Source organism: Ascidia mentula, chromosome 4 (genome assembly GCF_947561715.1).
Source record: "Ascidia mentula chromosome 4, kaAscMent1.1, whole genome shotgun sequence".
NCBI classification, from domain to species: domain Eukaryota; kingdom Metazoa; phylum Chordata; class Ascidiacea; order Phlebobranchia; family Ascidiidae; genus Ascidia; species Ascidia mentula.
The window spans coordinates 14447104-14472906 of record NC_138569.1 but is presented as its reverse complement, the minus strand read 5'-3'; the positions used below and the strand labels follow the sequence as shown (position 1 = coordinate 14472906).

The 25803-nt window shown below is 39.4% G+C and overlaps 4 protein-coding genes across 4 annotated transcripts; 1 reads left to right on the top strand and 3 right to left on the bottom strand.

Annotated features, from left to right (window-relative positions):
- Nucleotides 1-259: 259 nt before the first annotated feature.
- Nucleotides 260-2512, bottom strand: LOC145897483 (FMR1-interacting protein NUFIP1-like). Its single transcript, XM_082985794.1, has 8 exons — nt 2219-2512; nt 1965-2040; nt 1626-1782; nt 1513-1566; nt 1313-1434; nt 1062-1251; nt 710-845; nt 260-378 (listed from the first exon to the last, which is right to left on the bottom strand). Exons 1-8 carry the CDS (start codon nt 2510-2512, stop codon nt 277-279), a joined length of 1131 nt encoding a protein of 376 aa, XP_082841920.1. The 3' UTR covers nt 260-276.
- A 1030-nt stretch (nt 2513-3542) lies between these two features.
- On the bottom strand, nt 3543-5170 carry LOC145898134 (3-galactosyl-N-acetylglucosaminide 4-alpha-L-fucosyltransferase FUT3-like). The gene is made up of 5 exons (XM_082986568.1): nt 4949-5170; nt 4779-4880; nt 4654-4727; nt 4365-4478; nt 3543-4272 (listed from the first exon to the last, which is right to left on the bottom strand). The coding sequence occupies exons 1-5, from the start codon at nt 5168-5170 to the stop codon at nt 3543-3545; spliced, it is 1242 nt and encodes a 413-aa protein (XP_082842694.1).
- A 5433-nt stretch (nt 5171-10603) lies between these two features.
- LOC145898538 (transcription factor EC-like) lies at nt 10604-22725 on the top strand. Its single transcript, XM_082987034.1, has 14 exons — nt 10604-10878; nt 11093-11177; nt 11629-11766; nt 13888-14047; nt 14402-14466; nt 17658-17741; nt 18024-18201; nt 18570-18645; nt 18912-19059; nt 19384-19510; nt 19737-19921; nt 20690-20891; nt 21212-21324; nt 21960-22725. The coding sequence occupies exons 2-14, from the start codon at nt 11136-11138 to the stop codon at nt 22041-22043; spliced, it is 1602 nt and encodes a 533-aa protein (XP_082843160.1). The 5' UTR covers nt 10604-10878; nt 11093-11135; the 3' UTR covers nt 22044-22725.
- A 96-nt stretch (nt 22726-22821) lies between these two features.
- Nucleotides 22822-24902, bottom strand: LOC145898539 (TAF6-like RNA polymerase II p300/CBP-associated factor-associated factor 65 kDa subunit 6L). Its single transcript, XM_082987035.1, has 2 exons — nt 24216-24902; nt 22822-24155 (listed from the first exon to the last, which is right to left on the bottom strand). The coding sequence occupies exons 1-2, from the start codon at nt 24652-24654 to the stop codon at nt 23044-23046; spliced, it is 1551 nt and encodes a 516-aa protein (XP_082843161.1). The 5' UTR covers nt 24655-24902; the 3' UTR covers nt 22822-23043.
- Nucleotides 24903-25803: the final 901 nt, after the last annotated feature.

Genomic DNA, 25803 nt, shown 5'->3' with positions numbered 1-25803 from the left:
CATCCTCTACATCGCTGGTCTTCATAATTCATCAAATATCTATTATCGCACTTACGGGCATTCTGTTTTCTTTTTATTCAGAGTTATTCAACTACAACTAAGTAGCGGCTGGTAATCGACTAAAATGTTTAAATATTTACTCCGCCACCTTTTTCGCTCAACGCCGACGCAACAGTTTTCCTCTTTATTTCGCACTAAGCGTACGAGAGTTATTCACCAACAGAGAGAAATAGTAAAGTAATGAAAAATAAAAAGCTTCACGTCACGAAGATTTTGTCAGAGCGCTGGCACTTGATCAACAAAAAAGTTGTTACTGACGATGTATCGTACGCACTGCAAAATATCGTTACGTTCACGCCGCATTTCGGGCTCCAGCAGCTGTAAGACATTCAACAAGTTAGAAAACAGTAGTAACAGTGGGCATGAAAGACAATGTGCAGTTTGTTTAAATATCTAATTTGATGAATTATTGAACAAGATGCCAGTAAGTCTTATCGAAAATGCTGTAGTAGTTTAAATTTTTTTAATTGGGTCCATTACCAACACAATGTGCCATCCTGGCATATAATTCGTTGCCATTAACATTTCAAAAAAAATAAATTCTGATGTAGCGTGAATTGGCTCGGCTATTCCAGTAATTGTAAACTAACCTTTGAAAAAACATTCTAGCTCCAATTTAGTGTAAAATAATTGAACAAAGACTGGTTACCTTCCGGAGGAGAGATGGTCTTGCCAGTCGTGATTGATATGTTGGTTTGTGATTGCTTTTACCCCTGGCTTGGTGAGAAGGCCTTTTGATGGGAGGTAATCTCATAACATCCATGGAATTCTCACTGGATTTTTTGCTGTACATACATCTTTAGTATTATTGTCAGAATGTCCACTGCTTGTTTTACACAAAATTAGCATGTTTGTTTGTTTACATTAAAAAACTGTTTCGACTTTGCTTAAGAGGGGTTTTTTAAAATTAGTGTCAAATATATAATTTGTCATGTAAACACAACCAATAAAACAATGCAAAAAATCAAAATCATGACTGGTTAAGAGAGATCATTGCGTACTGGTAATGTTGGGATGTTTGATCCTCATCCTGTAGAACACATGGCTTTGGTGGTATATTATTGTGCTCATTGTCAGATGTATCGTCACTGTCATAATTTGACATCAACTGACCAAGTCCCCCTAAAACACTTCCAGTAAAATTGACATTTTGTTCCTTTGTTTGTTCACCATCTGATCCATCTGCACAACCTATCAAAATTAATTGATAAAACGTGGAAATAATGTAAAAACCATTTGTAAATATCATTACTCTTAGCTTCATGTTCAGTTAGCAAATCCATTGGGTTTTCGGGCACATAAGTCTGTTGCAATGTGGCAGTGTTGTGGTTTTCTGTAGTGGGACTATTGTTTGTTGTACCATGATAATTTCCTCTATAAGAAGAGTGGGTAAGACTTAAAACTGTTTGCTTGTACAACACAAAATATATGTAGTGTTTCATGAGCTTTTACCTGTTTCCTCTGAAACGTTTACCACCTCGTCCTCTATTTGTAGAACGAAATTTTCTAAACAACAATTTTTTTGACAGTTTAGACCAGACAACCTCAGCAAATTTGAATATTACCCGAATGACTGTTGCTGCAAAACAGCACCAGCCTCAAACTTTTCATTCTCCTCAGCTTGCTTTTGTTGAACACGATCATGGGTAGGAAAGTTCCTCCGTCTTTCTTCACGCCATTTATTGATGTCTTCTGTGGTTTCTAGTTTTATCTTGCGCCCATCTGTAAACAAATTAACATACTTCACATTGCTGCACCTGATGAAGCGAGATCAATCTCGCGAAAGCTCGTGCGAATAAAGTTGTTTAACAGTCAGTCTCTTATAAAAGCAGTGCACAAGCAAACATATAGTCTTACTTCACATTGAAAAAGATTTCAACCAAAATACTTCGTGCTAATCATACTTGGGCCATGCAAGTTCCGTCGATGTATTTCAACTATTTTGAAATGAGCTTCAAAGTTGCAACCAGTTTCTTGACACTGGAAAACAGAACAAAATAACTACTGTAGTTTTGTGCACATGCTGGTTTACATAGAGGATTTAATTCTGTGATTGTGCATGCAACATAGGCCAACAAACAAAAATACAGCTTTGGAGTGGGCCTTATTATTGTTATCAAACCATTTAAAAAATCAAAATAGTTTGTAATTTCCCAACCTTTACATGCTGTGAGAAATGCTCATGCTTTTTCTCAATAGTGGTAAAACCACGATCGCACACGTCACAAAAATCGATGAAATTCTCAGTTTTAACTTTCTTCACTCCTCTGTTGAAAGAGTTGTTCTTTCCATATGAACGCTTGTTAAAGTTTCTGTTACTTTGTTCATGATTGTTGTTCATATATTGTGTCGTGTGGTAATTTCCTGCTCCGTTCGGTAATCCAGGAAAAGGAAATGTAAATGCATCGGCATTGTTGGCTAACTCTTGAAACAAATAACAGTTCGGATTCATTGTAACTTGATACGAGAAAACCTAGAAATAAAAAAAAACATCTTTTGTTAGACAAGCAGCAACGTTAAAACGCCTGACAATCAGGACTTGGCCAAAAACTAAACTAAGCTGGGCTATACGATTTTTGCTAAAAACGCACATGTAGCCATGTCGCGATGATTGTAAACAACAGTTGCGACAAGCGACAAGCGAAAAACGACCAAACCTGATTTGGAGGCTGATCATAGCGCCCTATGAGCCTAATCAATGATTTTACTTTTATGTACATTTTTTGGGACACAAAATTCTTTTTAAAATTGCAACCTACATGATTATGATTTGGTAAAAACGTGTTTTATTCGGACAGCAGAAAAAAAGAATATTTTAAAAAAATGCCAGAAGTTTTCGAAAAATACAAAAAAGTTAATCTGTACTTGACTGTTTCTGTCTAAAATATTTGATAGACATTTAAAAAAATAAGGATACAATATTGGGTAAATTTCAATCGACAACTGGTGAGGTTTTTACAATCCCAGTCAACATATGTCGCAATGGTTTGGTATTGATATTAGTACACATTTCTATATCGTTACGTTATCGGCGCATTTGGAGATCTAGCAGCTGTAATTGCTTGGAATGATTATAGACTATTTGCAGTAGAAACTGTGCGCACTTCAAGCAATAAATGTGGGCCTATTCATTTAAACAAGAAACTGATGATGCTTATAGCACAAATGGATTATTCAAATAAATCTCCTGACATTAATCAAAGGCATGTTGTACCATTAATGCACATAGCACTTAAAGTAAATTGATATCGCATAGAAAAAGAAAAGGCCTAACGGAGGACCAGATTCTCTCAGAAATATAATGAGCAACCCTTAGATCTATTTTATTCAGGCCAACTTTGGAGGGAGATATGGTCTTGCCTGTAGGGATTGTAAAATAGAATGTTTTGACAAAAAATACTGCCTTCAAAAGAAGCAATCTCTTTTTTGTATTTTTTTGTGTAAGTTTATTTGTATTTTTTGTGAATAGAAAATGAAGCAATTCAAAGTAAATCAAAACATTTTTTATTCTCGGTGCCATAGAACCAGCTCGACAGCGATTTAACGACATGAGATTGTCTCGTTTTATTTTGCGTTTGGTACGACTCATGTTTGTCAGTATGTAGCCCGTGCAAAAAGCGACACAGTTGACAAAATTTTGTTTCGCGTTTGTTTAGTTCTGGACGCTGGAGTCTCCATTGAAAATACTCTCGATAAGCGGTGTTATTGTGGTCCAAATAGTTTATGTAGTCTGCGAGTTCTTGGCTCGTTTCAAAGTCGTCAGCATAAATATAAGAATGGGGCGGTGCAACCGCGTCGTAGTCTTCTTTCAGGGCCCCAAAGACCACCGGCAAGGCTCCATAACCCAAGGCATTTTTGAAAAACTTTTCCGTGATGTAATCTCGACAGTAAAGGCTGTTTTCAAAGGCGAAGTAAAACTTGTACTGCTGGATGGTATTTGGCATCAGTCGTCTTGGAATTTTAGGACCTGAAAAGCAGTCTCCGAAACGATCTATTTCCAAGCCCAGGCGGTGCAGACGCTCCACCAATTTAAACCGCAAAATGGCGTGTGGAGTGTTGTCGCAGTTTGAAATAAACACCACCGCCAGTTTCTTTTTCATTTCAAAACGTTCGTTTTCCATGAGGACAACTTCAGTTGCAGTTTTGTTCGCCCATATTTCCTCCACAATCTCTTCTTTTGTACCATAAGGGGAATATATGTCAGAATCGCGCCTGCAACAAAAAGTTTCGAAGTTGCTGTTCTCAAAACAAGTTCCAACTACAAACAACCAAACCTCATAAAAAATTATGAAAATGTAAAATACCTGTAAGTCATTGTAAGATTGAAAAAGTTGTCGTACTTTTTCAAATTCTTTCTTCTTTTCATTACAGTTCGAGGATTTTCGTGTGTCCACCACACATAAAAATGTTGCGAGTTTCTACCAATGATAGTTGTACAAAGCTAAAAAGCTATCCTTCATCTTTTACAATTAAAGGTGTGTACTTTTTTTCCAATTTATGCTTTAACGGGTAAGTATTACACCAATGAGTATAACTTCAACCAAAACTTTTCCACTAATCAAGTATATTGACATCTTTCTTCACGACACATACCTGATAAGGGGTAAAGACGAAGCTTTCAATTCATTGAAGTGAAAAACAACAGCTCCGGTATCCGAACTCTCGATCTAAGTAAAAAAAATTGAAATTGCTGCTTTTGCCTCACAGTTTTTTCACACCTTGTTTCTGTCGTAAGTTATTTCGCAGTTGCCGCATTGCTGTGCGGGGACGGTCCTGGTCGGGTGCCTTCCAAACGGACTATACCAAAGAAGTATTACCTTCTACAAACATAATAATGTTCTTGTCAATGCGTAACATGTAAAAGTATAGACTCCATTTTGTCACCAACCTTTTGGCGATAGGCCGCTTCCCGAGATTTGTCATGAAAGTTTGTTTCTTTCCCGTCTAACGTGTCAAAGTCCGGAAGTCGCACAGATGCGAGATAAAATGAAGTTGTTTCAAGAACCGAAATGCGACGTAAAATCAGCCAGCAGCCAACAAAGATAACAGCTGAAAAATACGCAAAACCAATCCTTGTGATGCCACTGCCCCTATATATTCTCTTGAACATGGTCAAGACATTCTACACAGAGCAAGCAGGAAGCTTCAAGTGGTTTTAACGAGTAGTTCGGTACTGGGTAATACGTTGAACCAATTGCCTCGGGCAAACGATTAATTTTTGTGTTTGTTGAAAACGTTTTAATTAAATGAGCTTAGCTTATTATAGGCGTATATGTTGCAATAATACGAAATACCGACGCCACCGCTAAGTCTTAAAACGTTAGGCGGGCCGCAAATAAATTTAGAAATAATGTATCATATTGTTTTATATGATTTGATAAAAATTAATCAGCTTCATAAATCCATAGAATGTTCTGAATATATCCTAGCAATGAACCTGAATATGCGCACATATTAATTCGATTGTAAAGCTCCAAAAATTTTTAGTGGTTTTTAAAGCCACGCAGAAAAATCTGGGAGCGGGCGTTTTTCCCACAGTTGTCAATCGGGCTTGGTCGGGTTCGAGCCAATGATCGTACTTTGCCATATTGAAGGACATTCTTTAAAGCTTTGTTACGTCATATCTTTGCCAACTTTGCGCCGTACTTTCACTTAAATGGGTCTAATTAATCATAAAATTTTTGAGTTACACGACCCAAATTTTCTTCTTTCCCTTTCGAGCTAACATAAAGTGACCGTTGCATAATCCAAATGGTCGTGTTTTGAACCGTTAGCCACATACTGTCGTCAAAGTCTTGACAGTCTATTTTTGAAGACTGGCAAAGTAAAATCACGAGTCGTCAACAAATTGTAATTGCTTATTTCGATCATGTTGTCCCAATTAAGCATTATCAGTGCCAAAAAATGAAACGTTGTTCAACCTATTTGGAGGTGAGGTCAAAAGACGCAAAAAAACAGTTGAAACAAGCAAAGATATAAATCTCAGAATAAGTACGGTTTCCCAGCCTGATGATAGCTAGTGTTTGGATGTAATGTAATGTAAAAACAAATGAATTTTTCGTTCGCACCTGTTAAAGTTCCAGATTGGGTTAAACCAATACACTGATGTTATGTAATAGATCATTGCAGGACAGCGATGCCAGAAACCAACTACAATAAGGTTTTCCATTTTGAATGCCTGATATGTATTACATGCCACAGGTTACAACTGCAGTATTAGGTATGTTCAAATAGGTTCCTTCGGTAAAGATTACCATTGTTGTAAAATGGGCCATTGACTTTTATCGTTATACACAAGATGTCGACGTTTCATGGGCTGCAATTTACGTAAGCCTACACGTAGTCACATTCAGCTGGCGAAGCACAGAACGGTTGGTTGAAAGCACCGTATGGTGCGAGGGAGCAGTGAAACCAATTTTATTGCAACGGATACGGTCGTAAACGAACTCGATGCCTGTCACCGATTACTTCCATTCGTATTAAAATCAGTTCGAAAACAAAAGCCAAACAAAAACCAATGTATTTCGAAACTGAACAAAGTTTGTATGTAAGTAAATGAGGTTTTAGCCATTTTTTAGCGCTCAAACATGTTAGGCCCAAATAAATTTAGCCGTAAAACCGCGTCTAATGGCATTAAATTGCGCCACAAAAGAGACACAGGACTGTAAACAAATTGAACATGTATTTACAAAGCTGGCTGTTTTGGTCGCCGTCAGTATAACTGAACGCAGTGGTTTTCGTATAGGGTTTAAACTGGGTCAAAGACGTTGTTGGACTCGATGCAACATGTTGAATTATGCATTATCTGAATCTCTCGGAGCGATTCGCCTCTCTCTTTCTTTGTAAACGCGGGTAGCCCGGAAAATCGACGGGTCTTAGCGAGTTCGGCAGCAGCCACGCGTCTAATCGCGCAGTTGGATGTTAGTTAACAATGGGAGCAATAATCGAACAATTGCTTGTGGGTGTCGTTAATTTGTGTTGCCTTGTAATCGAGTTCGAGCAAGGGTCGCCAGACAGCTTTTACATCGCAGAGCGTAGAATGTTATTCTGACGAGTGGGCGACGCTAATTCCTGCCTTTAAGTTTACTCCAATAACAAGCGGACTTTGTACTGAAGGTGTTTTGAATCGGAGAAGCTGGTTAGCGAGCAAACAAAGCGATGAGGTAACCACCGGAACCGGTGAAATTAATCCCAAGGTAGAAGGTGGGCAAACATTATTTAAGGCGGTATTGAGAAACGGTCCGCAGAGAAAAGCTTGTGCTCGAAGCGTAGTATTTTCCCGAGGCAAGCAGCATTCGAATACCGCGACAGCGTGGTTACGTCACCGCAGTCACGTGTGGCGCGAGGTGTGTGACTACGCGTCTTGTGATCGGCGCGTTTTCTGAATGGCTGTTGCTGCGAAACTATAAACAGAAAATGATGTCGACGCTTAAAAAATTGTGGAAAAGTCGAAAGCCTATTGGTTAACCAATGGCGTCCTCGTTGTAGCGAAGTAAACATGAGCGCTGCACCACAGTCCGGTCAAAACACGTTGCGCCATATTTCCAATTTCCCACATTAAGTCGTGTTCCCCTTACCACCATAGCACCATTCGCGGATTTAAACACTTGGTCAAAGAGATTTTCGTCATATGACCTGTAGTACAGCGTTTTTCGCCCGTCGGGATGCTCGTCGCATCGACCTTCCTGTTTTTAGGGCTTCGATCAATCAGCCTTGGTCCATCGCAGCGCTCTACATTAGTCCATATTGAGCTAACATGTTGGTATGGGTTATGTAGTGATGAGGAGATTCACGATGTTATGTCGGAAGTGCACCAAACGTTTCGAAGGGCGTTTTACATTGACAGTATTACATCCGAAGCGCAATGACAAACTTTACACATCAATCGGGCTTTGAAATGCAGAACAGCGCGCGAGCGGGAGCGAACTATGTGTTGTTGAATATGCATATACCGGTCACGCAAAATGCCAGATGTGATAGTGCGACACTGCAACAAAATATTTCTTTAAATTTGACAGATTTCGAAAATAAACTTTGCATACAAATAATTCAGCTTGCAGTGCGGAGACAAGGAATCCTTTTGGTCATATGGGATATAAAGAGAGCTCTCTTTGACAGTGTGCATTGTCTTGTGCCCTTTCGGTAGGCGTATACACATCAACACACAGACGGATATCGATCTTAAGGAAATTGCTATTTCAATTTCAACTCGGCTGCTGAAGAAGTCTTATTACTCTTCGCAACTCGCTGCAGAAGTCATTTACTGCTTAGTAAAGCAGAGCGACCTCTGTTCGGTGGCGATTGTATGCTGACTGTTAGAGGCAATGCCGAGATAACTTCCTGGCCATTAATCAACAGTGCGTAAGTCTACGGAGATAGCTTTTAGATGACAGTCAGTAAGTTGACGAGTCCGCGAGCACGTCGTCACATTTTTTGAAGCAACACAAAATATATCATGAACGTTTGTGTGTTCATCAGATAAAATAGCACTAGAACGCGGTGTAGGGCTGTATATTTTACTGCACTGAAAATCTAGACAGGAATGAACCTTACTGCCACGACGACCTGCCCAGAAAAGCGCCCAGCAGTCGATGACATTCTGAACGACCCTGGTTCTCCATCGGCGAAGCAGTTGAAGTTGGAACCGATCGATGCAGTGTAAGTGTGACGAATATTATTTCATTTCAGTAATTTGCACAACTGCATCTATTCACCATGAGGACTTTGACTTATTAACGTAACACGTGGATGTTTTTTATTTTGTTTTCAAAATACTGTGACGTAGAAATAGCTTATTTGCATAAGTCTAACCTATAGTTTAGACGAGCTGGTCTGAGTATTTTTGCATCAGTTTTAAATATAAATTGTTTTAATGCTCATGAAACAATTGAAACTTATGGCATACTAAGTATTCCGCATGGCTGCTATGCCCCGAATCTTTCAATGTAATTTGGTGACAGGGAAGTTGTTGATTAATGATAGAGGACGTATCCACAGGATCCGCTTATTACCCTCATACGTTAAACGGTCATGTGATTGTAACCGGACAGGGACATGATAATTTGGAGTATTTAACCTTCAGAAGAGTAGGAAAATCAACGTTGGATGTGATCAAGCGAGTTATGGCAACAATCAATATTTCACACACACTTGCGAAATTTCGCTTTGTTATTTTAGGACGTTACACTGGTTCTATAATGTGTACACAACTTTCACAGTGTACATGCGCAATGTTTTGGGAAGCAAAAACCGTGACTATTGCTAAATAGAATAACATTGAGGTTGCCGAAGTAAACGATGCATCGGACTTCAACGTTTGTGAAATCATCAGCTTTTTGTGGTTTCAGAACTTCATTTGCAAACCTATCTTCAATTGAAAACGATCATTGCTATTTTGGGTTGCCCCTGGCTGACGACGTTGGCAACTCGTGCGCAGAAGACTTCAGTAAACTCCTTCCGATTGGAGCCCAAGAGGAACTCGAAACTGATCTGGAGCGCTTCTTGGACAATTGGGACAACTTGCCTTACGATAGTGATGATGATGACGGAGAGTTTCTACGATCTCTTATATCGTCGCCAATTGGCCCAACCGATAACACATCCGTTCATGGTTCAGAAGGATACGGAACAGACACGTCAGATTCGGGTGATATTCTGAGCACTACAAACGCCCTAAAAGACACAGAAAAGATAGCAATATCTTCTAAGTTGAAGGAAATTGTGCCCGAACAGTTAAAAGACAGCAGCATTACAAATACTGACGATAAACAAACCACAGCTGTATTTCAAGCACATTCCCTTATACGCTGTCAGCCTGCGAAAACCGCTCCATCAAAGTCAAGTCCCTTGATCTTTTTGAACAAAAATTGTGTTAAAGCAAAACCAGGAGTGACAAAGGTATACCACATTCCAAAACTCGATAACGGACAAACCAACAAAGTGGAAACGAAAAAGCGGAAAACAGTTTTGCTTCGAGTAATACGTCCAACCAAAAGGTAAATTGTTTCTATTGTAGTAATGCTGTAGTGTTCAGCTAAACTTAATTGCGCTTTATGACTACTTCCATATCGATAATGGCCATCTTGTTTTTCCTTTTTTTAACATAATAACATTCCAAATTCAAAAAAATTACGTCGTGGTTTGAAAAGTTAGGATTTAAACGGTCCGCCTACCTACAAAATTACCAAATAGTGAGTTGTAGTTGGGTGATTTTCCACAAAATCTCCTTCGGGCGAAAAAATGCAGCAGCGCCGAATGAAAGTGAGGAGAATGTAAGAGAACCGTAAACGAAGCGCAGGGAAAACACCGCACGTTTATAAGGCATTTGTGGCGTTGGATGGTTCACTGTTTGCGTTTGTCGCCGAGAAGGGCGTTGGGGTTTGGTGATATATCTGTACGACAAAAGCTTAACGTTATGTAGTAGAACCAATATAATCGACGCGCACGTGACTTCCTGCAAATGTGCTGAAGAGTGTTTTTGTTCAGCAGCAGTTTGGCTGAAGTGTAGCGTCAAGACTACTGTAACTTTGGTAAGGTAGCTCAATATTAAAATTATGTAAAAAGCACGTTAATTTTCTTGTAGAAGACGTCGACAGAACTGTTTAAAAGATAGAGATAAAGCTAGGTAGACTTTGTGACGTGCTGCTTGCCGCCACTCGCCTGGCTCAGCCTGACTGTTTGTCGAATACGTCACGCTTGGGTGCTTGCGGTTGCTGGTGCCAGTCTTTTGGAGGGCAATTCGCAAAAATGGCTGCATAAGCTACGCCCATTCCAAACTCTGGACATCCTTCTGTTCGAAGTGTAGAAAGTTAAGCCGTTGTAAGTTACAATTTTAAACGCTATCGTAAGAAGAAAGAGTTTGGCATCCAAAAATTAGCCAGGCGCAATTATTTATTACGTCACGTCACGTTTTTGCCCAGATGAACAGCATAATACTCGTTAGTGAGCTCCGTTAATTGTTTGTAGTGTGTGTTTAGTTGGACAAGTGTTTTTCATGTTTTAAAGCTATTGCACTTTCATGTTTTTTTTTCAGTGCTGTTTCTTTGCACCAGAACATAAACAACAATAACATCAACATGAGTAGGGCAAATTTAAAAATGGAGATGGAAAGGGCCAGGGTAAGTGTAAAATTTGCATCTATTGTGTCTAAGGCACAACTACGAATTACCAATTTTTTCACTTGTTTATATTGGTATAGTATATATATATATATAATATATAGTACAAGTCCATTGCTCAGAATGTTTTTGTGAGTCAAACAACATTTTGTACTCAGAAGAATAAAGTAGAGTAGTTGTTGTATTGCAAATTTAAAGGTGTATATGTAAAATTTATATTTTTCAGGTGCATACACAATGTCAAAATTAAGATAATGTTTAAAAAATCTGCATTTGGTAATCAGAAACCAAATGTAATGTAACCATGTGTGTATGCACCTGAAATGTATATTAATTGTGTTTTTTTTTGTGATGAAATCTTTTTTTATGTGAAACCAAACAATTGCAAGTGTGACTTATTTTTTTTCGGTTGTAAAATACCGATATCATCTGACTGGTTGCAATATTCCAGGCCCTGCAAGAGGAGAAGCAGTCTCAGGAAAAGAAACAAAACAATCAGTTTTCAGCTCCCAAAAGTTCTGCTACTTCTTCAATTAACTTCCCATCCATATCCATCTCAACACCTCAGCTGCCATCTGCCATATTAAAAGTATGTTGATAAGTAGTTTGTATTGTACATTGTGCCATTTTGGTTTGTATTTAGTGATATTTAGCCTTCTCTGTCCATAAGCACTTTTTGAATTTGTGTCTCTGATACAATTTTCAGTGTAGTTTGCCAGCGAGGACATGTATAGGCAATTTTAAATAAAATTGTTTATATTTTACATATGTTGTTGAGAAATTCGAAGTTTTCAGACTGTTTGTTGTGTGTGTTATCCTCAGGCATTGTTCAAACAGTTTGTAGCATTTTCATTTATGCTTGCTGACAGATTGTTGAATGTTGGACAATGCATGGTTTTTATGCTATTTAACATCTTTCAATTCAAAAGTTAAATGCTGAATAACATTGCATATTAAACAGTATACATAGTTGTAGTTTCCCTGGATGATCATAGCACTATAGTTTATAATACAGGTCTTAAAGACATCTTTTTGTGCTGTGAAAGATATTATTGCTGTAAATTTGGGTAGGTGTTGCCTTACAGAGTTAAAAATGCAAAAAACACTTTGTTACTAATGATGAATTATAGTCATTATGTTTTAGTTAAAACTAGCTTTGAGACAGTAGTTCTCAAAAAAGTACGATTAGCCATAGCTGATTGGTATACTAATCACTTTTCACATGTCAGTGGTGCAAAATGGGATTTTAACTTTTATGTTTTACCATAGCACATAAGAATACATATGTACTGTCAAAATTATGTTCTGACTGTAACAGGTTATATCCTATGTTAAAAGTTGTTATGTGTAATTATTTGCTGCAGTTGATTTTATGAGTTCCAATAGAATGGACTTGTTTTCCCTGTTTAACTTTAAAGTGTATGGTCAGGTACACTTCTACAAAAGAAACAATACAGCATAATGATTTAAAATTAGCTGATTGGTAGATATTCACAAATTTTCCTGGTTATCATATATATCACATTTGTTAGGTTTTACAAAACTTATTCGGACCAATAAACTTGAAGATGAAGAACATGGTTCTCACATTTGTAAACTTTTTACATTTGTTTTTGTTACCGGTTGCAAACAACAATATTTTGTGCTGTTGGAAATGTTGTTTATCTTCAAGCTTGGTGGTCAGAATAACTATTGTCAATGAAAGCCATGCCAAAATATTACTTACATTGCATGGTCCTTTTATTTCACCAAACTAAAAACACACAACGGTGCCCGTTAAAAAGTTCCTGCCGTTTGTTGATCCCCGTTGGTCGTCAGAAAGTGGAAGTCAATATCGCGGGCATCCTTATTAGACTCGACTTTCCCGATCGGATTAAGCGGATCCCGAAAGTGTGAACCATTAGCAATGCGAACGACATGCTTAATCCAACACAGGATATAGAGAAGAAAACGCTTTTAACTTCCACTTTGCATGCGGTGCATCCCCTCTCTGGCTTATTAAATTTATATTAAATTTGCGTTGCAACGTTAACACGCTTCCTCAGGCATTTTTTCTTGGACTGCTGTAGAGCAGTTAAACACTGGACGTAACACTCCCCGTCAGTTAAGATGCAGGAACCTAGTGTAATGACAAAAGGTCGTAGTAGCATTTCACCGGGCCAAAGGACGCCTGTTGGCGATATGTACAGCAAGAAGTCCCAGCCGAGTGCGTTTGATCCAATGCGATACATCCCACCAGAGTTTCGAGTTAACAATGCAGAAGACCGCGGGCAGTGTGAGGGCAAATCGCGTAGACCGTGGCTGGACGAATGTCAGGGCTTATCGTACGCTCGCAACATGCAGGCAGGTCAACCACAGAGACCTCCTGCCGTCGCGGATATACCGCAAACTTGGGATTCGGAGACAGGGTGCGGGGAAGCTTCCACGGTGCGATACAAGAAAAGCATCGTGTATGGTGCATACTACCAATGCCAGGTTTGGTTTTAGACACAAATACGAACAAGTGTTTAGGGAAACAGTGTTAGTTTTTGGTCAGAAGGGTTTTTTTATCCAAAGTTTCGGTACTTGCTTCAAACCTCTATGTACTTGGACATTTGGGAGGGATTTGGTTGAGAATTTAACGTGAACATATAGTACATAGGAAATGCAATAGCTAGGAGTTATGTATAAGTTGTCACTTACTATTATTCAACTGTATTTTCGTGTTTAGGTGGAGACTGGACTACAGAACCCGACACAGTACCACGTTCGTGAAACGCAGCGTAACCAGGTGCGAGAGTATCTCAGCCAATCACACGACGGTACCAAGTACGTGGTCAGACAATTACTCAACCCTGGAACACAGTCCAGCGCCCCAACTGGTGGCGGAGGTACGTTTGCTTTGAAAGTATGTTGTACGCCGGATCCACGCATGCTTTGTACAGTCGGTATCTACATGTATGTGTGTTTCGTTATCACCAGCATAGCCTCTCGTCCGAGCTTCTACTGAAACAAACATATTTCAGCGGGGCAAAGCTTGTGTGTGAAACCGTCTAAAATTTTCAAAAACTACCCTTTTTTCTACTCATTAAGCAAAACAAAACCAAGCAACGTACCGAAATTACACAAATTCTATACCCAAAGTCTAATGTTTTAACTTTTATCACTGCGTACCCCAGTTTTTAGTTGCTTCCTGGTTGCTCATAAATTCAAAATTCCCTGATAACAACATGTGGCGCTTGCAGGCGATGCAGTTCACGGCAGTACTCCCGCAAGCCCGATGGCTCGTCTCAACCTTTCTGCTGATTCGGTGAGTCATTCCAAGCCGGGTTGTGTCATGCTTTACTCGCAGTGTGGATTGCAACATGCGTTCTCATATTATGATCAGATAAGTCGTTGTAAAGCAAAAGTTGCGATCATACTGGATTGCTTCAACTCGTGGGTTGACTGAAATGCCACCACACAAACTGAAAATTAAACCCTAAGGCCGAATTTTTTTACACACAAAAGGGTTGATTAAGTGAACTGCTAATTTCCGTTATTGTAGCAAAATCAATTGGAAAGTACAATGGTGGGCGTCGCATAAAAATTGATGCAAGAGCGCCGCGTCAACATGTCCCATGCTCCAATCCATGTCTTGATCCGATATTAACCTCACCCAATGTATGAAAACAGTGTTAGTTTTATGCGTTCAAGCATTCAATCGCCCGACGTTGGACTTCAATCGCTATTGTCAAGTCTACAACTGCGATTTTAGAAAAGCAAAAAAACCAAGGCGTGTGAATTTATGTTTGGTCTGAGTGCCTCCTTATAAGGCAGTGATGTAGCCCGGGAGAGCGTGACACAAGCAAAATGTCCGTCTAACGTAGAATTCGCCCGGTCGCTGACGTTAAAGCCGCGCAACTCGATTCAGTTAGCAGCAATCACCAGTCTCGCTTGTGCTATTGATTCATTCCCTCTGCACCGGTGTTAACTCGGGCTCGATTGTTGCGTCACAAGGGGCTTGATTGACGTGCATGAGGCGTTTGTTTCAATACACCTGATTTGTCGCCCTTCTTCGCGCTTAAACACTCGGAATGATATAAACCTCCTCCGACTGCGAGGGTGGGCAGTCTTCCATATTTGCAGCAGTTAGATGTGGGCAGATCTTAATTGCTTGTTGTGAGTATTTCGCAACACCCCCGTCAGTGTTAGTCGAAGGGTGTGCGCCATAGAGTTCGAGGCAGTTGCGAAATTGCTTCTTTGTTGAAGTTCCTTGTTGTATTGGCACGTTGCATCATGACATCGAACGTGTGTGCCGTGTGCGGTGATTTTTCAGAAGCATGATCGCATTGTTCGCACAGGCCATTACGATTCTTGGCTAACGGAAAAGGCGTTCAGACGTTGCATAAGTCACTTTTGTTTTAGCGTTGTGGACTTTACGTACAGGGACCAGTGGCGCGTGTTCTTACTCATCAAGCAGTGGACAATCGAATGATGCCTTTTGGAAGGGCTTTTACTGTTCTATCCTGGTCCGCCCTGAGTTTGGAATGCCCCCAGAAGATGCGATGCCTGTTATATTATGACTGCATTACGTTATCACCGTCAGACTCACCCGCCGCCGGGTTGGTGACATTTTGGTCGGGAGCAGATTGAAAAGCATTGAGCCACTCGCATTCAGGCAGTGTTAGTAATAACAGATGTTTGGCGGGTGTTAACAGAATATGTGTATGTTAAGATTCCTTCGTAAATATACTTCTAGCAATTTGGGAACACTAAGTTTTGGTTTTGTATGCATCACTGGAGAAACAGATCGTTTATAGTGATGTTGAAAGCGATGTTTTGGAATTAATACGCTTTGCAAGGTGTGCAGCTGGGAACTCGATATATGTATGTTAATTAGGTTAGGGATCTTTATATTTTTTGGATCTATTTCGTCATGAGCTCGAGTGAAAAGTGGTATAGCTGCCAAACACATAAATGAAAATAACTTTCATCAAAGGCCTACCTTGCGTAATAGCTAGTTCATTTGTACCACGAGTTTCGCCTTACCTGTAATTAAAACTACTTCAATTTGTTTGTCTTCGTGCAAGGTTGCATGTTTTGATTTTTGTAATTTCGTTGTTTTGGTTGACAAATGTGAAAATATTACAATCGAATAATATAAAAATTACAATAAAATGATTTACAGAAGAAAAATCCCTGTTTTATTTTCTGTCCCCAAATACTTGAAACTTGCCGAACGCGTTCTTTGTAAATACTCATACACAGATGATCCCAAAACAAATTAGCAGATATCCTGAAAATGTAATGTAACTGCGCATTCGGATATTACCAGTTTTGCTGTTCGTTTACTGTGTCTATTTGCGGAAGTATTTGAATCTGGAATCGGCCCAATGCGCGTCTTCGCTTTTGCGTTGGCGTCGATTGCTTTGTTCACTCGGGCTTGCGTTTGTCCCCTCACATCCCAATAAGGAAGCTGGGCACAAAAAATGCCACGCAGGGCTTCCGATTAAGGCCATCTCAGCGTGGTCAAAGATCAGCCATGTTTATCAAAAAGGTACATTTGCTAATTGTTTTACTAGCGCAGATGAACTTGCTCAACAGAGAACAAAGATATGAATGCTTTAATAAGTTTAAAAGCCCGTAAACTAATGTGACTCGGTTGGTTTCCTAAAAGCTGGCAGAGCAAATATAATAATAATATGGCAAGACCAAAGGTTAATGAATATAGCAATAAAGTGGCGTCCCTGCCTGTCGCAATAGCCTCCTCGTCGGTGAGGTCAAGTCATTGATAGAATACCTGCGTTAGGAAACAATTGCATTATTGATGTATTGTTATACGTTCCGGTGTGACGAAATTACGCCAAACATTTGCACGTGCAAACCTCTTAAATCGCCACGTGGTCGACCTTTTCTATATAGCCACACCCGCTTGGCAGGTCATCGATCGTATACCTTTCTTTCGCAAGTTCCTGTCATTCAGCCTTGTTTACTGGATTTGCCAATGCAAGAAAGTAAAACGGGCATGACAACGCGTTTCATCGTTCTTGCGTCGCCCGTCGAAAGCGGATAGGCGCAATACCGCGATTGTCTTCCTGATTATTTTGAATACCCTGACATCACCCTCTGTGGTTGTTCGTCGCAGGTCTATCGTCCGATTTCGTATAGAGTTAGAGCTTTATTTGTCATAGACACAAATTGTTTGCGCACGTTTTTGGCCGCTTTCTGAACTTACTTCTGAACTATGACGTGGATGTACGAATACGCCCAGTGGCAACCGTGGTGGCAACACGAGAACCCGTATTACTATACATCAAAGGTAATGGCTTCCGAAAAACACTCATTTTCGTGTCGGAAAACTCATATCTGGGGGTGCTATTGGTTATAACGAACAATTTATACCTCTGGTGCTACACGAAACAGCGGTCTGCTAAACTAAATGCAGTCAATGTCCGAAAACATACGTAAATCCCAATTTCCAGACATAAGCGTAAATTTGAACTTTGTGTATTTTCTTAGGTTGACAACATCGTTGACGACATCGTGAGCATAGAGTCGAGTATAGGAGAAGACCATTTCCGATACGACCGTACTGCAAGCACTGTAAGGAATCAACATTAAAACTGTTTCTGTATATTTATTAGGGACCATTTAATTTGTCTCAAATCCGCTGAATATGCACAGACTATACATATATCATTTGTTCGGTCATACAGACATTCTGTTTCATCAGAACAAAATCCTTGCTAAAAATAATGTCTTTCGCGTTGCACTAAGTTTATTCATGCTTTAAGCAAAAGCAAACCTGTGTTGAGTTAATATGTTGCCTTTTATATCGGTTTAACAATGTGCGTTGAAGGTTCTTTACCTATCTTTTTGCTTTAGCTCCCAACCATATCCCCAACCCAGTTAGACAGCTTCACCCTCGGATCGTCACAGAATCTTCCCGTTGTGCGGAAAGAACAAACTTCCTCGTCGTATCCTCTCGTTAAACGTGAATTTACCGACGATGAAATTCGACATTTTACGAAAGACCGAATAAAAAAAGACAATCACAACATAAGTAAGTCCTGGTTAAAAATTGCAGGGAGAATTTTCGAATGCGAATCGATATTAATTTCGTTCATGCATTTGCCCAGTGAATATTGCATGTAATCGTAACTGGTTCGAAACCACGCACTCGACTGAGCTACAGGAGCTCGCACCGCTTTGATCACTCCACAAGTGTATATATGTAATCGATTAGCAACCGCGTATTTTACAAATAACGCAATTCTAGTCCCTCTCAGATAATCGAAAAAACATATCCACTCACTTTCGCAGTGACATTTACTGTGGCACAAAATAGCTCTTCACGGTTGATTGAATATGGCATATATGCCGCATATTTCAAGCTATTCGCTGTTCTTTTAATACACGGTTGATTTGCAGTCGAGCGGAGGCGGCGCTACAACATCAACGACCGAATCAAGGAACTGGGACACATGGTCCCGAAGTCAATCGACCCGTAAGTCGGAAAGTAAAAAAAGTGTGAATATGATTGAAAGTTTAAAATAGTCTGATCTTCTGGCATAAAATGAAAATTTGATGAAAATAATTTTACGCCAGAAGATCAGACTATTTTAAATTGTAATATGCCTGGCAGCAATAGAAGTACAATGATTGGAAATGCCTGGAATGAACGGATCCAGTACTTTTTGGATACAGATCAACCAACAATGACCTAAAAGTAGTTTCTCTGTTAGGTATTTATGCAAGTGCTTATGTTGTTAGGGATGTTCGCTGGAACAAGGGATCGATCCTAAAGGCCGCAGTCGACTACATTCACTCGCTAAAGAGCGAACAGCAGCGAAACCGACAAGTCGAACAGAGGGCAAAGCAAATGGAAAACATGAACAAAAAGCTTCTGCTGCGCGTACAGGTAAGACACGAGTTTATCGTTAAAACTGTAACTTGCAATGACTCTATGCGACTTAGGTGTGTCTCGATAATATAAGTTTTGTTGGTAAAGTTTGATCGAGCACCAGCCAAGCGCCGAAAATAAGTGAAACTTTGGCCGTGGTAATACATAAGATTCTGATCAAATTTGGTCACCTGGTTATTGCGACTCCTTTCAGCAGAAAATAATCCAAAATATTGCCATCATAATACTGTGGCAAGCGACCTTTAGTCGCTAGGAATAAAACCGGAAAGCTTCAGTGAACTTTTGCAAATGGAAAATTTAAATCCTCGGTCTTGTGATTAGGAACTTGAAATGATGGTACAACAAAGGGGAATGCCCCTTCCTAGTGACCAAGCAGATAAGGAGTCGATGGTGCAAGCCCTGCTTGCCGATTCTACGTCACCAACCCGGAACGTAAATTTTACTAAAGGTTTGTTTGCAAGAACGCTACCCTGAAAAGTGGGATTTATGTTGGGATAAGTCGCTAAAGAGCAGTTTGTCCTTTATATAAAATACACAATCGTCGAAAATGGAAGGATCTGAAAAAATTAGATAGGTTTTGTCTTAATATTAAAATGCTATCTTGTTGCCTATAATATTTTGGTCTAACTTGCGCAATTGTCGCTAAATTAGTGAATAAATTATTGATATATTAGAGCAAGAGCTACAAGTTTCAAGCTTTCCTTCCAACCCATTGACGCCGCCCTCCCGCTCACCTATAATGGTGACCAGTCCTCCAGGCACCACAAGCGAACAAGTGTTGGTGTTCCAGCCAGGTCAGCACCAGCACACACCTGTGGGAAGCCATGAACAACAACAACAACACATTGGACACAATCAGGTACGAATATACGGTTGGGTGTTCCTGCGTTGGGTTGATAATTTGTCAGGTCATAGATATGCGTTTGTTAAATAGTATTATACGTCAGAAGTATGGTGTAATTTGTAGCCAGAAATCGCCACAGTTTTTAACACCAGGTGAAAAACCTCTTTTTGCACTTGTTTCTTAGGACATTTATTGCAGTTTAAATGTTGTGTTTAGTAAGTTATTGATATGACCGCCACTGCTGTATACCTAACCAACCTCAGCATAAAGATGATTGTATGCTAAGCGCGTAACGAAGCCAGTAACTGCTGGCAATCACATAATCAATACAGCGCTCCTACTAGCTGCTAATTTTGAAAATCGATATCGGAAGATGGTAGCGGGAGCCTCCCTTCAATAAATGCATTGCTTCTATTACTAAATCCATTTGCGGCGAATTGAGATTTGCTTTCGTCTGTCAACGACCCTGTCGAAGCGTCATTTGATGCAAAAATGTCGGAAGGCGGCCGTTTCCCGATGTTAGGTTAATGCACCACGACGTGACATTAAAGATTATAGTGCTGAGTATCGATCACAACATGGTATTCGCATGAATGTGGAAGTCCCAGTTCAAGAAACTAATATTCAGTTGAATTAATTATCCTTTTCGTGACATCTTTTCTCGAACGCATGTTGCTGGTTTTTTACACATTCAAAACACTGCGCAGAAATACTTGTTAAACTGTATTGAAATACAACTATAATTATGACATTAGTATTTTAAAAATCTTGTTACTTTTCCAGTTGCTGGTGGACGGAAATACATACACAGAAATGCAGCATCTAAGCCATGGGCAACAACAACAACAACAACAACAGCAACAACAGCAGATGCTCAACGTATCTCCTGTTCCTACTTATCAAAACCATTCTCCACTTACTCACGATAACTTGGTGTTGTCGACCCAGCAACAAGTTGATCCTCTGACAAGCAACAGCGTGCTTGGTGAGTAATTCGAATTAGTTTCGTTGAATATCAGTTTGCTGTCAGATTTGAAACATATACCAACTTGCTTCTACGTGATTCCATGGAAACAGTGACACCTGCAGGAGACTAATCTTACAAAAGTTGGAATTTTTCCGTTCCCTTTTTAGTTTAGGAGCACCACACACGGATTTACTCATAATTTTGATAACAAAAAGGCTGACCAATATCGCAGAAAACATACATGCTTCCTGTTTATTATCAACCAATAATGTAGATGCTGGCATTTGTATATGAACAAGTGGTTTTTACGATGGGAATAATTAACGTTTCCTCTGCAGGTTTTAACGAGATGGAAATACCTGAGCTGAGTTTCGGTGATAACTCCACCGCCCCCGACATCAATTCTCTCATCGGAAGCGATTTTAGTGCCTTACTCAACGACAATTCTCAGGTATATGCCATTTCTGTTTTATATTTTCTAGATTTATTCCATAATTTCGAGGTTATAATAAATTGAGTGGTCTTCAAAATGGCCTACGCGTTTTGCACAGACGTTTTAAAGTGTGTGGAAAAAACTAAAAAAAAATTATATTCTGAAAAAAACAGCAGTCTTACATTCGAGACGATGAACATGGTACATGCATTTCGATAGCTGCTTCTCAAATAACCTGGGTAGTTATTCCGTGCCACATGCTCCTTAACAACCTGTAATAGTTACTAAGCCATGTAAACTTGTGTTTCTCAACCATCGGCGTTGATTTTAACCGGTCATCCAGTATATATTATTTCCACATTGATTGGATTTTCTGGTGCGAAGTGCGTACTTTTCCCTCACTAGTTGTTAGTTGATACGTTTCTTTTAATATATTTTAGCATAGATTCTATAAAAATACCGGGACGTGGAAATAGTTTTAAACTTTAGAAGTCCTCAAGTGCAATCACTGCCCTTGAGAAAAATTAACTCTTGATTACACAGTTTCGTTGAGGCAGTATTGAAGTGATATAATGCTCGCGACCCGTTCTTCGGTACAAAGCTATTTATTACACAATGGGCACGCGTCTGAATCGTTCTTTCCCCTTCCGCAGTATTCGGATGTTATGATGGAAGAGATGATAAAAGATGACATCTTCCTCTCCGACGCCAACCACCCCGCAAATCTCAACCAGTAACCTTCGGGAATTGTAACTATGCTGATTTCGCGTGCAGCGCGCGTGTGGGGCGATCCCAATGTGAACTGGCGGTAACGGCACGATTGGTACGTAAGGCGCCATCTGGCGGACGAGTTGCAGTGCGGATCATGAAATGCACGGCAATTTCAAAGCTATGAATGAGGAAAAGATTGGCGTTAAATCAACTTGTATTTTCCCGGAGTGACAATTGGTTCATATTGTTATCATGCGGCCTGAGGGTCGTTTTAATTTGTTCTCATGTGCAATTCGTCAGGCGCTTTTAACCTCTTCAGAGTCTGGCCAGGGCCTGAGCCTTTCCAAAGTTTCATAGCATAGCGTGTGAAATCGTTGTTTCGTTGCATTTGTTACATACACTTTATCTGATTTTGTTGTTTCCCTGCGCGCTTATATTCCTCAACGAGTCGTGAAAGCAAAAAATGCGTTGCTATGCAGCATTGGATACGTCACGGCCTCCGGTGGGAAATAAGTAGGTTTTTACTATTGTTGATTTTTATTGTTATGGCTCGTAATTGATCATTGTTTTCTCGGCCCAGGTGTACTGTTTTATGGGGACAACACTTTTTTATGCTGTTGTAAGCTATTTTGCCAACGTTTTGTGTATGGATTACTGCAAATCGTTTCTTACATTTATTTCTCCGAACAAGTCAAATAACACAATAAAATGAACCATTCTTGTTCAAAATGCGAAAACTTGACTGTAGTGTCACCAGAATGGAGTTGTTGCTCATAAATTATCATAGTTGCAACCAAAATCGACAGCAATTTTGAGAAGTAAGGGAATGTATCAAAAGATAGAATATCAGTACCTAACATCACCTAAATCACTATGGCAGCTATTACTTTGTGAAGTGAAGGGGTAACAACGAAACTCCCTCTTGAGGTTTATATGTTGTAGAAACTCTGTGGCAAATAGTTTAATTTATCCAACTCAACAAGCCTGATGGTATTTTGTTATATTTATTGTATAAAAGCAGCAATGTCATAAGCACCAATGTGTGGTATCACAATAGTGTAATGAGCGACTTGCATGCATCTTTGAAAGGCCGAAATACCATGATGGGTATGAAGAAGGAGGTACAGTAATGTTGCGGCTGGGATTATACTCCAAGTGTCTACGTTTCACAGGCCGTTGCCTTCCGAACTGAATAAATATATCTTTCATGGAAATAAGTTGTTTGGTTTCAAATAATTCTTTTTCAGACTTGGTGTCCCTTGGTGGTGGAGCTTGTGGGGAGTCCACACACAACTTGTATTGAAACATGAACTGTGAAGGAACATTTGAACTTCTTGCCTGGTGCTTATCATTTTCTTTAGGGTTAGGCATATGCACATAAGATGTAATGGAGTCTGCAAACAACTCTATAACACCAAAAAACTGTGACATGTCCAATTTGGGATTGAAGAAATATTGCTCCACACAACCCTTGATCGCCCCAAACACCTTATGGGAATCCTCTTTGAGATGGACATTTGTGATTGAAAGGTCATTTATAAATGGCCCCAGGACATCAGAAATGTACTCTGATATATTTGGAAAAATAAGTTTTGTTACTGTATTAAAGCCTAATGCTCTAGAGGTAACTACAGCACCATAGTGCGAGCACAGAGGTCTTGTAGGATCTGTCAAAATTAGCTTGATGCAGTTTTGAAGATGATCAAGTAATACAGCAGTGCTATTCGGGTAGCTGTAAACAATCTTTGCTAGTAATCGTGCACCATAATCCCGAAGTATCCAGTGATCATTTAAAGGACTAATGGATGCTGCCAATGGCTCCAGCACACAATACATAACAGACTTTACCAATGGCATCAAATAGTTGTCAAGAGATATGGCAGGATTACTAAAAAGTGCATTGATGACATATAGCATCCATGACAGTTTTCCAAGGTCATGGCTCACTAGGTTGGTTGCAGACAAAAAGTTTACCATGTAAGGCAAACATTGAGCAATTTTGGTGTTACTTTTTAGGTCGTCAATCAAGTGAACCAATGTTTCTTTGTTGTCACCTAAAATACACTCCACCATTGCAGTATAATATTCAGTGTAGGCATTTGAAACCAGTCCTGGTTCCGGAGAATCCATTGCAGATCCTAAAACAGAAAACGATACCTTTAAGTTGGCCTACTATCATGTACCATTTTACAACTAACCTGCATCAGGGTGGGTCTGTGGAGATTGTAAGTCGCTTGAAACAAGCCACTTACTAGTCAGTTTTATGGGATTTGAGTTAAATATTGGAATTGCACTTGCAACCACATCTTTAAGGTTAAGCACTGTGTCAGGTTGGCATGCAACATCACCAATTTGCACAAAGTCCAATGTCCCTGGAGCTCCAATGACTGGTGGCACATCACTCCAATAGAGGGCCTTATCAACATCAGATGATTTTAGTCGCGTTCTTCTGGCTTGGCTCATAAACTGAGTGCTTTTTGATATTATTTCACGCACACGGTAACTAACATCCTCGGCTAACGCGTACAATATATTCTCTGAAACATCCGAGATCCCCACAGCTTCCGCATGAGTTTGAATAGACAATGGAGAAAATACGGCAAACTTACGATCCTCTGTTTGACTACTTGCAGACATACCAGCTTTTGGTGTTTGTTCGTTTGTTTTCTTTTCTATATGCTTACCGCCATCACAATGAAGCAGCGCGTGCCAACAAACTTATGAACTCAGTGCGCACAAGTTTTGCACGAAAATGGTAGTACGTTTAATGCCAAGAGACGACGAAATATTGTTGTCCCGTTGCCCAGATTAACTTTTTAGCCACAATTTTGTATTGTGTTTTTTAGAAGATTGCGGTTTTGCTGCGATGTTGTACCATGATGGTACAAACGATTTTTGTGTTTGATTTTTGTCTTTTTGTTGTGGCAAAATGCAAACGTTGCATAGGGGGCGACAAAGCGTCATAAGCAAAACAGGAGCAAAGCGCTTTCTGCGAAGAAGTGTATCACGCACCTGCAAGTATTCTTGACAAACGAAGAAGGTTGTACGTTAGTTGATGTTAAAATGGCAATTTTAATATATTATTTAAGAAAGATTTTTTTAGCTTCTTGAAAAATCTTACAAAAATTGGTAGTTTGTGTTGTTATGTATTGGATGGATTTTATGTTTATTCGTGGTGTTGGTGTTGGGTAAGTGATGTTTGAGTTAAAGTATACCTACTATTTAGAAATCAATGTGTGAAACTTTAAAAGCTTTGTAAGGTTTGTTTCTGACATCATGTTGTATAATTGTGGCTTGTGTGTATTTATTTTTTTGTGCATTTTCATGTTTTTGTTTTCCATGTGCTTTTTTGGAACAATTGTTATTTTTTTGGATAAAATCAGTAATTTTATGCAGAGCACGTAGTTTAACTCAGTGGAAGAATATACTTTAACCTTATATGTTGCACAAAAAGGCAGGATGCATGTAAAAAATGATCTGATGGTCTGGTTTATGTTTCTTTTTGGCAAAACAAAATTACTTCTCTGTCGTAAAATGAAATTTGTGTTAACAATTGAAATGCATACGATATGCAGATATTTTTGTTCTTAACAAATAATTTGCTTCATCATAATTTATTTAAATCTTGATAGAATTATTATGAGGCTGCATAACTATGCCTTATTAAATGCAAATTATCATGTTACATTTAAATGTTAAGTTTGAATGGTACTGTTGAATAATTTGATTAGTATTACAAAGTATATCATTCACTTCCTTCAACAAATCAACCTCCTTGTCTGTTTT

Coding starts and splice junctions, on each gene's coding strand:
- LOC145897483 (XM_082985794.1), bottom strand. CDS start 2,512: ATGAATCCGAACTGTTATTTGTTTCAAGAGTTAGCCAACAATGCCGAT. Junction 1,567..1,625: donor TTGCAGCAACAGTCATTCGG/GTAATATTCAAA, acceptor ATTGTTGTTTAG/AAAATTTCGTTCTACAAATA. Junction 379..709: donor GACCATCTCTCCTCCGGAAG/GTAACCAGTCTT, acceptor AATGTCTTACAG/CTGCTGGAGCCCGAAATGCG.
- LOC145898538 (XM_082987034.1), top strand. CDS start 11,136: ATGAGTAGGGCAAATTTAAAAATGGAGATGGAAAGGGCCAGG. Junction 14,048..14,401: donor CGCCCCAACTGGTGGCGGAG/GTACGTTTGCTT, acceptor TGGCGCTTGCAG/GCGATGCAGTTCACGGCAGT. Junction 14,467..17,657: donor TCAACCTTTCTGCTGATTCG/GTGAGTCATTCC, acceptor GTATTTTCTTAG/GTTGACAACATCGTTGACGA.
- LOC145898134 (XM_082986568.1), bottom strand. CDS start 5,170: ATGTTCAAGAGAATATATAGGGGCAGTGGCATCACAAGGATTGGTTTT. Junction 4,881..4,948: donor AAGCGGCCTATCGCCAAAAG/GTTGGTGACAAA, acceptor TTATGTTTGTAG/AAGGTAATACTTCTTTGGTA. Junction 4,273..4,364: donor AATCTTACAATGACTTACAG/GTATTTTACATT, acceptor TTTTTGTTGCAG/GCGCGATTCTGACATATATT.
- LOC145898539 (XM_082987035.1), bottom strand. CDS start 24,654: ATGTCTGCAAGTAGTCAAACAGAGGATCGTAAGTTTGCCGTATTTTCT. Junction 24,156..24,215: donor ACAGACCCACCCTGATGCAG/GTTAGTTGTAAA, acceptor TTTCTGTTTTAG/GATCTGCAATGGATTCTCCG.